The sequence below is a fragment of the Oncorhynchus clarkii genome, chromosome 5, assembly GCF_045791955.1.
Source record: "Oncorhynchus clarkii lewisi isolate Uvic-CL-2024 chromosome 5, UVic_Ocla_1.0, whole genome shotgun sequence".
In the NCBI taxonomy this organism is placed as follows: Eukaryota; Metazoa; Chordata; class Actinopteri; order Salmoniformes; family Salmonidae; genus Oncorhynchus; species Oncorhynchus clarkii.
In genome coordinates, this window is record NC_092151.1 from 80474174 (window position 1) to 80489807 (window position 15634).

The 15634-nt window shown below is 48.1% G+C and overlaps 1 protein-coding gene across 3 annotated transcripts in view; it reads left to right on the top strand.

Annotated features, from left to right (window-relative positions):
* Positions 1–14966, top strand: part of LOC139409431 (PH domain leucine-rich repeat protein phosphatase 1-like) — a 54334-nt gene extending 39368 nt beyond the window's left edge. Inside the window, exons 11-17 of one of the 3 annotated variants that reach the window (XM_071154581.1) lie at positions 10010–10210; positions 10556–10886; positions 11423–11553; positions 12024–12140; positions 12339–12533; positions 12638–12881; positions 12963–14966. In XM_071154581.1, the coding sequence (XP_071010682.1) occupies positions 10010–10210; positions 10556–10886; positions 11423–11553; positions 12024–12140; positions 12339–12533; positions 12638–12881; positions 12963–14462 (2719 nt within the window). In that variant the 3' untranslated portion in view covers positions 14463–14966. The remainder of the gene's footprint in view (positions 1–10009; positions 10211–10555; positions 10887–11422; positions 11554–12023; positions 12141–12338; positions 12534–12637; positions 12882–12962) is intronic. The other 2 variants (XM_071154582.1, XM_071154583.1) reach the window with 2 other exon arrangements.
* Positions 14967–15634: the final 668 nt, after the last annotated feature.

The window sequence follows — 15634 nt, forward strand, 5'->3', positions numbered from 1 at the left end:
ATACTGGGACACACATATATACACACAGATACTGGGACACACACACACGCACAGATACTGGGACACACACACACGCACAGATACTGGGACACACACACACGCACAGATACTGGGACACACACGCACGGATACTGGGACACACACACACACATATACTGGGACACACACACACACACACACACACATATATACTGGGACACACACACACATATACTGGGACACACACACACACACACATATACTGGAACACACACACACACACACACACACATACTGGGACACACACACACACACACACATATACTGGGACACACACACAGATACTGGGACACACACACAGATACTGACACACACACACACACACACACATACACACACACAGATACTGGGACACACACACACACACACAGATACTGGGACACACACACACACACACACACAGAGATACTGGGACACACACACACACACACAGAGATACTGGGACACACACACACACAGATACTGGGACACACACACACACACAGATACTGGGACACACACACACACACATACTGGGACACACACACGGATACTGGGACACACACACACACACACACACAGATACTGGGACACACACATATACTGGGACACACACACACAGATACTGGGACACACACACACACACAGATACTGGGACACACACACACACAGATACTGGGACACACACACACACACATACACGGATACTGGGACACACACACACACACACACACAGATACTGGGAAACACACACACACAGATACTGTGACACACACACACACACACAGATACTGGGACACACACACACACACACAGATACTGGGACACAAACACACACACACACACAGATACTGGGACACACACAAACACACACACACACACAGATACTGGGACACACACACACACACACAGATACTGGGACACACACACACACACACAGATACTGGGGGACACACACACACACACACAGATACTGCGACACACACACACGCACACACACACTGAGATACTGGGACACACAGACAGATACTGGGAAACACACACAGGTACTGGGACACACACACACACACACTGAGATACTGGGACACACACACACACACAGATACTGGGACACACACACACACACACAGATACAGTGCCTTGCGAAAGTATTCGGCCCCCTTGAACTTTGCGACCTTTTGCCACATTTCAGGCTTCAAACATAAAGATATAAAACTGTATTGTTTTGTGAAGAATCAACAACAAGTGGGACACAATCATGAAGTGGAACGACATTTATTGGATATTTCAAACTTTTTTAACAAATCAAAAACTGAAAAATTGGGCGTGCAAAATTATTCAGCCCCTTTACTTTCAGTGCAGCAAACTCTCTCCAGAAGTTCAGTGAGGATCTCTGAATGATCCAATGTTGACCTAAATTACTAATGATGATAAATACAATCCACCTGTGTGTAATCAAGTCTCCGTATAAATGCACCTGCACTGTGATAGTCTCAGAGGTCCGTTAAAAGCGCAGAGAGCATCATGAAGAACAAGGAACACACCAGGCAGGTCCGAGATACTGTTGTGAAGAAGTTTAAAGCCGGATTTTGATACAAAAAGATTTCCCAAGCTTTAAACATCCCAAGGAGCACTGTGCAAGCGATAATATTGAAATGGAAGGAGTATCAGACCACTGCAAATCTACCAAGACCTGGCCGTCCCTCTAAACTTTCAGCTCATACAAGGAGAAGACTGATCAGAGATGCAGCCAAGAGGCCCATGATCACTCTGGATGAACTGCAGAGATCTACAGCTGAGGTGGGAGACTCTGTCCATAGGACAACAATCAGTCGTATATTGCACAAATCTGGCCTTTATGGAAGAGTGGCAAGAAGAAAGCCATTTCTTAAAGATATCCATAAAAAGTGTTGTTTAAAGTTTGCCACAAGCCACCTGGGAGACACATCAAACATGTGGAAGAAGGTGCTCTGGTTTGATGAAACCAAAATTGAACTTTTTGGCAACAATGCAAAACGTTATGTTTGGCGTAAAAGCAACACAGCTGAACACACCATCCCCACTGTCAAACATGGTGGTGGCAGCATCATGGTTTGGGCCTGCTTTTCTTCAGCAGGGACAGGGAAGATGGTTAAAATTGATGGGAAGATGGATGGAGCCAAATACAGGACCATTCTGGAAGAAAACCTGATGGAGTCTGCAAAAGACCTGAGACTGGGACGGAGATTTGTCTTCCAACAAGACAATGATCCAAAACATAAAGCAAAATCTACAATGGAATGGTTCAAAAATAAACATATCCAGGTGTTAGAATGGCCAAGTCAAAGTCCAGACCTGAATCCAATCGAGAATCTGTGGAAAGAACTGAAAACTGCTGTTCACAAATGCTCTCCATCCAACCTCACTGAGCTCGAGCTGTTTTGCAAGGAGGAATGGGAAAAAATGTCAGTCTCTCGATGTGCAAAACTGATAGACATACCCCAAGCGACTTACAGCTGTAATCGCAGCAAAAGGTGGCGCTACAAAGTATTAACTTAAGGGGGCTGAATAATTTTGCACGCCCAATTTTTCAGTTTTTGGTTTGTTAAAAAAGTTTGAAATATCCAATAAATGTCGTTCTACTTCATGATTGTGTCCCACTTGTTGTTGATTCTTCACAAAAAAATACAGTTTTATATCTTTATGTTTGAAGCCTGAAATGTGGCAAAAGGTCCCAAAGTTCAAGGGGGCCGAATACTTTCGCAAGGCACTGTACTGGGACACACACACAGATACTGGGACACACACACACACACACACACACACACACACACACACACACACACAGATACTGGGACACACACACACACACACACACAGATACTGGGACACACACACACACACACACACACAGATACTGGGACACACACACACACACACACACAGATACTGGGACACACACACACACACACACACACACACACACACAGATACTGGGACACACACACACACACACACACACACACAGATACTGGGACACACACACACACACACAGATACTGGGACACACACACACACACACACAGATACTGGGACACACACACACACACACACAGATACTGGGACACACACACACACACAGATACTGGGACACACACACACACACACAGATACTGGGACACACACACACACACACAGATACTGGGACACACACACACACAGATACTGGGACACACACACACACAGATACTGGGACACACACACACACACACACACACACACAGATACTGGGACACACACAGAGATACTGGGACACACACACACACACACACACACACAGAGATACTGGGACACACACACACACACACACAGATACAACTTCCGGCGCCGACAGAGATGGCCGCCTCGCTTCGCGTTCCTAGGAAACTATGCAGTTTTTTGTTTTTTTACGTGTTATTTCTTACATTAGTACCCCAGGTCATCTTAGGTTTCATCACATACAGTCGAGAAGAACTACTGAATATAAGATCAGCGTCAACTCACCATCAGTACGACCAAGAATACGCTTTTCGCGACGCGGATCCTGTGCTCTGCCTTACAAACAGGACAACGGAGTGGATCCCATGCAGCGACCCAAAAAAACGACTCCAAAAAAGAGGGAAACGAGGCGGTCTTCTGGTCAGACTCTGGAGACGGGCACATCGTGCACCATTCCCTTGCATTCTTCTTGCCAATGTCCAGTCTCTTGACAACAAGGTTGATGAAATCCGAGCAAGGGTAGCATTCCAGAGGGACATCAGAGACTGTAACGTTCTTTGCTTCACGGAAACGTGGCTTACTGGAGAGACGCTATCCGAAGCGGTGCAGCCAACAGGTTTCTCCACGCATCGCGCAGACAGGAAAAAACATCTTTCTGGTAAAAAGAGGGGCGGGGGCGTATGCCTTATGACTAACGTGACATGGTGTGATGAAAGAAACATACAGGAACTCAAATCCTTCTGTTCACCTGATTTAGAATTCCTCACAATCAAATGTAGACCGCATTATCTACCAAGAGAATTCTCTTCGATTATAATCACAGCCGTATATATCCCCCCCCAAGCAGACACATCGTTGGCTCTGAATGAACTTTATTTGACTCTTTGCAAACTGGAAACCATTTATCCGGAGGCTGCATTCATTGTAGCTGGGGATTTTAACAAGGCTAATCTGAAAACAAGACTCCCCAAATTTTATCAGCATATCGATTGCGCAACCAGGGGTGGAAAGACCTTGGATCATTGTTACTCTAACTTCCGCGACGCATATAAGGCCCTGCCCCGCCCCCCTTTCGGAAAAGCTGACCACGACTCCATTTTGTTGATCCCTGCCTACAGACAGAAACTAAAACAAGAGGCTCCCACGCTGAGGTCTGTCCAACGCTGGTCCGACCAAGCTGACTCCACACTCCAAGACTGCTTCCATCACGTGGACTGGGACATGTTTCGTATTGCGTCAGACAACAACATTGACGAATACGCTGATTCGGTGTGCGAGTTCATTAGAACGTGCGTTGAAGATGTCGTTCCCATAGCAACGATTAAAACATTCCCTAACCAGAAACCGTGGATTGATGGCAGCATTCGTGTGAAACTGAAAGCGCGAACCACTGCTTTTAATCAGGGCAAGGTGTCTGGTAACATGACCGAATACAAACAGTGCAGCTATTCCCTCCGCAAGGCTATCAAACAAGCTAAGCGTCAGTACAGAGACAAAGTAGAATCTCAATTCAACGGCTCAGACACAAGAGGCATGTGGCAGGGTCTACAGTCAATCACGGACTACAGGAAGAAATCCAGCCCAGTCACGGACCAGGATGTCCTGCTCCCAGGCAGACTAAATAACTTTTTTGCCCGCTTTGAGGACAATACAGTGCCACTGACATGGCCTGCAACGAAAACTTGCGGTCTCTCCTTCACTGCAGCCGAGGTGAGTAAGACATTTAAACGTGTTAACCCTCGCAAGGCTGCAGGCCCAGACGGCATCCCCAGCCGCGCCCTCAGAGCATGCGCAGACCAGCTGGCCGGTGTGTTTACGGACATATTCAATCAATCCCTATACCAGTCTGCTGTTCCCACATGCTTCAAGAGGGCCACCATTGTTCCTGTTCCCAAGAAAGCTAAGGTAACTGAGCTAAACGACTACCGCCCCGTAGCACTCACTTCCGTCATCATGAAGTGCTTTGAGAGACTAGTCAAGGACCATATCACCTCCACCCTACCTGACACCCTAGACCCACTCCAATTTGCTTACCGCCCAAATAGGTCCACAGACGATGCAATCTCAACCACACTGCACACTGCCCTAACCCATCTGGACAAGAGGAATACCTATGTGAGAATGCTGTTCATTGACTACAGCTCGGCATTCAACACCATAGTACCCTCCAAGCTCGTCATCAAGCTCGAGACCCTGGGTCTCGACCCCGCCCTGTGCAACTGGGTACTGGACTTCCTGACGGGCCGCCCCCAGGTGGTGAGGGTAGGCAACAACATCTCCTCCCCGCTGATCCTCAACACTGGGGCCCCACAAGGGTGCGTTCTGAGCCCTCTCCTGTACTCCCTGTTCACCCACGACTGCGTGGCCACGCACGCCTCCAACTCAATCATCAAGTTTGCGGACGACACAACAGTGGTAGGCTTGATTACCAACAACGACGAGACGGCCTACAGGGAGGAGGTGAGGGCCCTCGGAGTGTGGTGTCAGGAAAATAACCTCACACTCAACGTCAACAAAACTAAGGAGATGATTGTGGACTTCAGGAAACAGCAGAGGGAACACCCCCCTATCCACATCGATGGAACAGTAGTGGAGAGGGTAGCAAGTTTTAAGTTCCTCGGCATACACATCACAGACAAACTGAATTGGTCCACTCACACAGACAGCATTGTGAAGAAGGCGCAGCAGCGCCTCTTCAACCTCAGGAGGCTGAAGAAATTCGGCTTGTCACCAAAAGCACTCACAAACTTCTACAGATGCACAATCGAGAGCATCCTGGCGGGCTGTATCACCGCCTGGTACGGCAACTGCTCCGCCCTCAACCGTAAGGCTCTCCAGAGGGTAGTGAGGTCTGCACAACGCATCACCGGGGGCAAACTACCTGCCCTCCAGGACACCTACACCACCCGATGTCACAGGAAGGCCATAAAGATCATCAAGGACATCAACCACCCGAGCCACTGCCTGTTCACCCCGCTATCATCCAGAAGGCGAGGTCAGTACAGGTGCATCAAAGCTGGGACCGAGAGACTGAAAAACAGCTTCTATCTCAAGGCTATCAGACTGTTAAACAGCCACCACTAACATTGAGTGGCTGCTGCCAACACACTGACACTGACTCAACTCCAGCCACTTTAATAATGGGAATTGATGGGAAATGATGTAAATATATCACTAGCCACTTTAAACAATGCTACCTTATATAATGTTACTTACCCTACATTATTCATCTCATAGGCATACGTATATACTGTACTCTATATCATCGACTGTATCCTTATGTAATACATGTATCACTAGCCACTTTAACTATGCCACTTTGTTTACATACTCATCTCATATGTATATACTGTACTCGATACAATCTACTGTATCTGCCTATGCTGCTCTGTACCATCACTCATTCATATATCCTTATGTACATATTCTTTATCCCCTCACACTGTGTACAAGACAGTAGTTTTGGAATTGTTAGTTAGATTACTTGTTGGTTATTACTGCATTGTCGGAACTAGAAGCACAAGCATTTCGCTACACTCGCATTAACATCTGCTAACCATGTGTATGTGACAAATAAAATTTGATTTGATTCGATTTGACACACACACACACACACATACTGGGACACACACACACACACATATACTGGGACACACACACACACACATATACTGGGACACACACACACACACACACACATATACTGGGACACACACACACACACACACATATACTGGGACACACACACACACATATTTTATTTATTTTACCTTTATTTAACCAGGTAGGCAAGTTGAGAACAAGTTCTCATTTACAATTGCGACCTGGCACACACACATACTGGGACACACACACATACTGGGACACACACACACACACAAAGATACTGGAACACACACACACAGAGATACTGGAACACACACACACACAGAGATACTGGAACACACACACACAGAGATACTGGAACACACACACACAGAGAGATACTGGAACACACACACACACACAGAGATACTGGAAGACGCACACAAACAGAGATACTGGAACACACACACACACACACAGAGATACTGGAACACACACACACACACAGAGATACTGGAACACACACACACACAGATACTGGGACACACACACACACACAGATACAGATAATGGGACACACAGATACTGGGACACACACACACACACACACACACACACAGATACTGGGGCACACACAGAGATACTGGGACACACACACACGGATAATGGGACACACACACACAGATACTGGGACACACACACGGAGATACTGGGACACTCACACAGAGATACTGGGACACACATAGAGATACTGGGACACACACACACACACAGATACTGGGACACACACACAGAGATACTGGGACACACACAGATACTGGGACACACACACACAGATACAGATAATGGGACACACAGATACTGGGACACACACACACACACACACAGATACTGGGGCACACACACACAGAGATACTGGGACACACACATACGGATAATGGGACACACACACACACAGATACTGGGACACACACACACACAGATACTGGGACACACACACGGAGATACTGGGACACTCACACAGAGATACTGGGACACACACACAGAGATACTGGGACACACACACACACACACAGATACTGGGGCACACACACACACACACACAGATACTGGGACACACACACACCGATAATGGGACACACACACACAGATAACGGGACACACAGATACTGGGACACACACACACACACAGATACTGGGACACACACACAGATATACTGGGACACACACGGAGATACTGAGACACACACAAGGAGATACTGAGGCACACACACAGAGATACTGGGACACACACACACAGAGATACTGGGACACACACACACAGAGATACTGGGACACACACACACAGAGATACTGGGACACACACACACAGAGATACTGGGACACACACACACAGAGATACTGGGACACACACACACAGAGATACTGGGACACACACACACAGAGATACTGGGACACACACACACACAGAGATACTGGGACACACACACACACAGAGATACTGGGACACACACACACAGAGATACTGGGACACACACACACAGAGATACTGGGACACACACACACAGAGAGAGATATTAGGACACACACACATAGATATATTGGGACACACACGCACACACAGAGATACTGGAACACACACACACACACACACACAGATACTGGGACACACACACACACACACACACAGAGATACTGGGACACACACACACACACAGAGAGATATTAGGACACACACACAGAGATATATTGGGACACACACACACACACAGAGATACGGACACACACACACACACACAGAGATACTGGAACACACACACACACACAGAGATACTGGAACACACACACACACAGATACTGGGACACACACACACACCGATACTGGGACACACACACACACAGATACTGGGACACACACACAGATACTGGGGGACACATACACACATACTGGGACAGACATACACACATTCTCGGACAGACACACATTCACACACAGATACTGGGACAGACACACGCATAGATACTGGGACAGACAGACAGGGTCTAGGGTTTCTGGAATGATGGTGTTGTAAGCAATGACCAGCCTTTCAAAGCACTTCATGGCGTGTGTGCTGCATGGTGGTAGTCATTTACGCAAGTTACCTTGGTGTTCTTGGGCACAGGGACTAAGGTGGTCTGCTTGAAACATGTAGGTATTACAGACTCGGTCAGGGAGAGGTTAAAAAATATCAGTGAAGACACTTGCTAGTTGGTTCGCTTCCTGGTAGTCCGTCTGGCCCTGCAGCCTTGGGAATCGGCTACGGAGAGCATGATCACACAGTCGTCCGGAACATCTGGTGCTCTCATGTATGGTTCAGTGTTTCCTGCCTCAAAGCAAGCATAGAGGGCATTTAGCTCATCACTGGGCAGCTCACAGCTTGGTTTCCCTTTGTAATCCATAATAGTTTGCAAGCCCTGCCACATCCGACAAGCACCAGAGCCGGTGTAGTTGGATTCAGTCTTCGTGCTGTATTGATATTTTGCCTGTTTTGCTGATTCGTCAGAGGGCGTAGCGGGATTTCTTATGAATATGTCCCGCTCATTGAAAGTGGCAGCTCTAGCTCAGTGCGGATGTTGCCTGTAATCCATGGATTCCAATGACATCGTTGATGCACTTATTGATGAAACCGGTGACTGATGTGGTATACTCCTCACTGCCATCGTATGAATCCCAGAACATATTCCAGGATGTGCTAGCACAACAGTCCTGTAGTTTAGCATCGGCATCCTGTAGTTTAACTTCCTGCTTGAGTTTTTGCTTGTAAACAGGATTTAGGAGGAAAGAATTATGGTCAGATTTTCCAAATGGAGGGTGAGGGTGTTCTTTGTTACGTGTTTCTGTGTGAGGAGTAAAGTTGGTCTAGAGTTTTATTAATTTTTATAAAAATGTCTCTGGTTGCACATGTGACATGCTGGTAGTCAACTGTATATTATCCATGTCGTCGTTCAGCCACGTCCCGGTGAAACATAACATTAAACATAACGAACAGAACTCATCCAGTTTATTCTCCAGTGATTGCACATTCACCAGTAGGACACACACACACACACAGATACTGGGACACACACACACCTTCCCTGTCTACTTCTTTAGCTACTTACTAATGTTGTTTGTTGGTTTTCCTCACAGCTTGCGCTACCTGAACGCATCAGCCAATAAGCTGGAGTGCCTCCCTCCAGCCAGCCTATCAGAGGAGGGCTTCAGCAGCCTGCAGGAGCTGTATCTGACCAATAACAGTCTGACGGACAAGAGTGTCCCTCTGCTGACTGGTCACGCCCACCTCAGGGTGCTGCACCTGGCCTACAACCAGCTACAGACCTTCCCAGCCAGGTCTCTCTCTCTCTCTCTCACACACACACACTCTCTCTCACACACACACACACACTGGGACAGACGCGTGAGCATGTCGTGCACACACACACACTCTCTCTTTTACTGTCTTCTTACTTGACGTGCACACACGTTTGAAAACCCTTATTTTTCTCACCCCCTCTCTGTCTCTCTCTGTATCTCTCTGTCTCTCTCTCTTCCTGGGAGGGGGGCTGGTTTTAACTTCACTGCTATGGAGTGACATTTTACTTAATGGCACTTGAGTTTGCTATGCATGTACAGTAGTTAAATGGTGCCAATAAAGGTTTTCTAAACATCTAAATCCCTCTCTCACTGCCACTGCAGTAAGATGGCTCGTTTGGAGCAGCTGGAGGAACTGGACCTCAGTGGGAACAGGCTGAGAGCGGTGCCCACCACCATCCTGAGCTGCAGGCACATGCACACACTCTCTGCCCACTCCAACAACATCACTGTCTTCCCTGAGGTCCTCCAGCTTCAAGACATGAAGGTAGGACAGACACAACACACACTCTCTGCCCACTCCAACAACATCACTGTCTTCCCTGAGGTCCTCCAGCTTCAAGACATGAAGGTAGGACAGACACAACACACACTCTCTGCCCACTCCAACCACATCACTGTCTTCCCTGAGGTCCTCCAGCTTCAAAACATGAAGGTAGGACAGACACAACACACACTCTCTCCTGATACTCTGACTTCATGGTTGAGGTTGACACGGTCCTGTTTAGCAGTGTCCAGGGTCTGTCACATTAACCAGGGAAAAGTATGGAGGCCAGGGTATATCAGGCCCTTCTCTGGATTTGTCCCATATGACACCCTATTCCCAATATAGTGCCTTTTGACATGTGTCTATGTCCCTCAAACTCAACTCTAGACCTTGAAGCCAGTTACTCTCCTTTTTGCATTGTTCCCCTCCAACCAGGGACTGATTTAGACCTGGGACACCAGGTGGGTGTAATTAATTATCAGTTGGAACAGACAACCAGCAGGTTCCGGACTTTGAATAACCATGGTCTATAGGGTTCTGCCATTTGGGACACAACCTCTGTAATCTCATAAATATATCCCCTAATCCCCTAATGAGATTGCTGTGAAAACACACACACTATTAATAACCCTGACATCTGATCTTGGCCAGCGTGTCTTTGACCTCTCGGTCTCACTCTCTCTCTCTCTCTCTCCCTCCTGCAGTGTGTGGATCTGAGCTGTAATGAGTTGTGTGAGGTAGTCCTCCCAGAGTCTCTGCCTGCTAAACTACAGGAGCTAGACCTGACAGGCAACCCTCGCCTCAACCTGGACCACCGGAGCCTCGAACTGCTCAAGTAACAACACACAGAGTCAAATGCACACACACCATAATGCATGTGCACACCAACCTGGTATCAGAGCATTTTGGATTATTCTGTATGTAAATCAGGGGCACTCCATTTAGTATGATATGTTACATTGTGTATGGTATGTATTCATTTGTGGATGTCCACCACCCATTTCGAATGATATGTTACAAATTACGATTCTTATCGTATGTTTCGAATTTGCAAAACGTACAATATATTACTAATTTGCAAAACGTATGATATTGCTTTACTTGGCTCTAGCGACTCCTTGTGGCGGGCTAGGCGCCTGCAGGCTGACTTCGGTCGTCAGTTGAAATGTTTCCTCCGACACATTGGTGCGGCTGGTTTCCGGGTTAAGCGGGCGGGTGTTAAGAAGGGTTGCTAGACATTTGTGTTATTTGCCCAATGTATTTTTAAACTCCCTGATGTATTTCTTCTCTCTCTCCCTCCTGCAGTAACATTAGGTGTTTCCGTGTGGACCCATCTCCCTTCTCTTTGTGTGGCAGTGAGGGGCCCGGGGAGCCTGCAGTCTGGAGCCACGGATACACAGAGGCCTCTGGGGTCAACAACAAGTCAGTACATACTCTGTCTCTGTATCTCTCCCTTTCTCTCTCTCTCGCTCAGAAATTAACAGTAAACATGACACTTTCTATCTCTCTCTCCATCCATCACTCCTCTGTTGGTCTATCTCTGGATAGCCTCTCTTTTCGGAATAGCAGCAGTGTGTGTGTCGGTGTATGTGTTATTCCTAACATGTTTGTGTTTCTCAGACTGTGTGTAGCAGCCCTGGCGTTAGACAGTTTCCGTGGAAGCAGGGAGGCTCTGTACGGGGTGTTTGACGGAGACCGGAACGTTGAGGTGCCCTACCTGCTGCAATGCACCATGGGAGATGTGCTGGCCGAGGAACTGCACAAGAGCAAGAACCAAGAGGACTATATGACCAACACCTTCCTCACCATGCAGAGGTACACACATGGTCTCTCTCCCAGATGCACACACAGTTTCTTTCTCAAACACATGTGCACACACAAGAACTCCTGTTCATCTCATGTTGTTGTTGTTATAACAGGAAGTTGGGCACGGCAGGACAGAGGCTGGGAGGGTCCGCGGCCCTCTGCCACATCCGTCATGGCCTCGTTGCCCCAAGCGACCGTGGCGGTGGGGGCTGTTTCACGGTGACAGCGGCTAACGTGGGAAGGTGTCAAGCAGTTCTGTGTCGTGATGGCAAGGCCCTCCCTCTCTCCACCACACACACCGTCAGACAGCAGGCAGAGTACCAAAGAGCACGCCAACACCATGCTATCATCACTGAGGTACACACACACTGTACTGTTTGTATGTCTTTGTCTGTGAGTCTGTTGAGAGGTCCTAACCCCCCCCCCCCCTCCCCTCAGGACAACAAAGTGAACGGAGTGACGGACTCCACCAGGATCATGGGCTACTCCTTCCTGTGTCCCGCCGTGACCCCACGACCCCACATCTCCACGGTAACCCTCACCCCGCAGGATGAGTTCTTCATCCTGGCCAGCCGGGGCTTGTGGGATACCATGTCCACCTGCGAGGCTGTGGAGGCAGTGCGTAATGTCCCAGACTCCCTAGCAGCAGCCAAGAAGCTGTGCACGCTGGCGCAGGGCTACGGCTGTCCTGACAGTCTGTGTGCTGTGGTGGTGCAGCTGAGTATCACTGAAGACTGCTGCTGCTGTGAGCCCCCACCACCCCCACCCAGCCCCGGCCTGGAAACGCAGCACACCCACACTGCTGGTAACACACACCACCACCCCGGCTACGGCTCAGCAGATGGAACTCTACCATTACCGCCTCCGGTGATGGGGACAGGAAGTGAGGTCAGCAGTGAGGTCAGCACGTCAGAGATGAGCAGTGAGGTGGGGTCGACGGCGTCATCGGACGAGCCAGCCAATCAGACGGAGAAGGGCGTGGCCCTGGGGGGTCGCGGGGGGGTGCTGGGGCGGGGAGCGGGGGTGTATGGAGGTGGAAGAGCATCGTTCCAGAGGCAGTACTCGGGGGCTCTGTCTGACAATGGGCTGGACAGTGAGGATGAGGAGCCTATAGCTGGGGTGTTCTCTAATGGGAGCAGAGTGGAGGTGGAGGCTGACATACACTGTCTGAGAGCACGGGCCAGCTCTATACCAATACCCCACACACACCCTGACCCACACACCCACCTTGAGCCTGACCCACACACACACCCTGACCCACACCCCAGCCCTGACCCGCACACACACCCCAGCCCTGACCCGCACACACACCCCAGCCCTGACCTGCACACACACCCTAACACCTCTGTCACACAGCAGCCTGAGCCTTTACCTCCACCCTCCTGCCAGTCAGCCCCCACCCCACCCTCGTCCCCCCCTTATCCGTTTCCTTACCATCAGCCCAGCCCTGACCCTGAGACTAGCCCTGACCCTGTAGTAGAAGAGGAGCTGAGGGCTGTAGAGACAGACACTGTAACACCCAAACACACTGTTCAGGGACAGGAGGTGGGGCCTGGAGAGACTGGAGCAGGGTTGTGTGTGATTGGTGGAGAGGTGCAGTTAGGTGCGGGCTCAGGCTCAGGCTCTAGCTCGGCCAGTAGGACTCTGGGTGGGACTCTGGGGCGTAAGGGGCGGGGTAACGGCTCGGTGGCGTGTCAGGGGCGGAGCCAGGATGTGATAGAGGAGGTGGGCGACGCTCCCGTCAGGAAGCAAGGAGGTTACTTCAACGCTCCGGCCCAGCCGGACCCTGACGACAAGCTCGTCATTCCTCCCGAGCTGGAGGAGGAGATCCGGGAGATCATGAAACAACAACAGGAGCAGAGTCAGACACACCCCCAGGGCCACCAGACACACCCACAGTCACCGCCTGCAGCAGAATACTACGTCACGCCCTTCTAGCTCACCAGACCGTTCTGTTACAACCCCTTCACAGCACATTAGACCGCACCTGTGAAGAATCCCTGCTACGCCGATGTATAGAATGTCTGGAGATGAGTTCCCGTATGGGTGTGTCCCAAATGACACGCTGTTCAATATCCCAATGAATGGGATCAGAGGTTGAGGAGTTACGGGGGAAACATGCACAGTCCCTCCCGAAACACACCGACCCTCCTGAAGATGCCTCATACCTGCTAATGGCCAGCAATACTTGTTTTATTCTGTTATCATTTTATATTCCTAACTATATGACCCCAGGAAATACAATGCATTTTTATAAACACAGGCATTATTTACTTGCTTCACAATGTTCAAGTTAATTAATTCATTTTTTATCATATTTTGTGATGAATGAAGGAATTGATTAAGCACTTTTTTTATGCAGAGACTTTTATTTGAACTATTATAAAGCTGAATGATACATTCTGCTAGACTGACTGAACTATTATAAAGCTGAATGATACATTCTGCTAGACTGACTGAACTATTATAAAGCTGAATGATACATTCTGCTAGACTGACTGAACTATTATAAAGCTGAATGATACATTCTGCTAGACTGACTGAACTATTATAAAGCTGAATGATACATTCTGCTAGACTGACTGAACTATTATAAAGCTGAATGATACATTCTGCTAGACTGACTGAACTATTATAAAGCTGAATGATACATTCTGCTAGACTGACTGAACTATTATAAAGCTGAATGATACATTCTGCTAGACTGACTGAACTATTATAAAGCTGAATGATACATTCTGCTAGACTGACTGAACTATTATAAAGCTGAATGATACATTCTGCTAGACTGACTGAACTATTATAAAGCTGAATGATGCATTCTGCTAGACTGACTGAACTATTATAAAGCTGAATGATACATTCTGCTAGACTGACTGAACTATTATAAAGCTGAATGATACATTCTGCTAGACTGACTGAACTATTATAAAGCTGAATGATACATTCTGCTAGACTGACTGAACTATTAAAAAGCTGAATGATACATTCTGCTAGACTGACTGAACTATTATAAAGCTGAATGATACATTCTGCTAGACTGACTGAACTATTATAAAGCTGAATGATACATTCTGCTAGACTGACTGAACTATTATAAAGCTGAATGA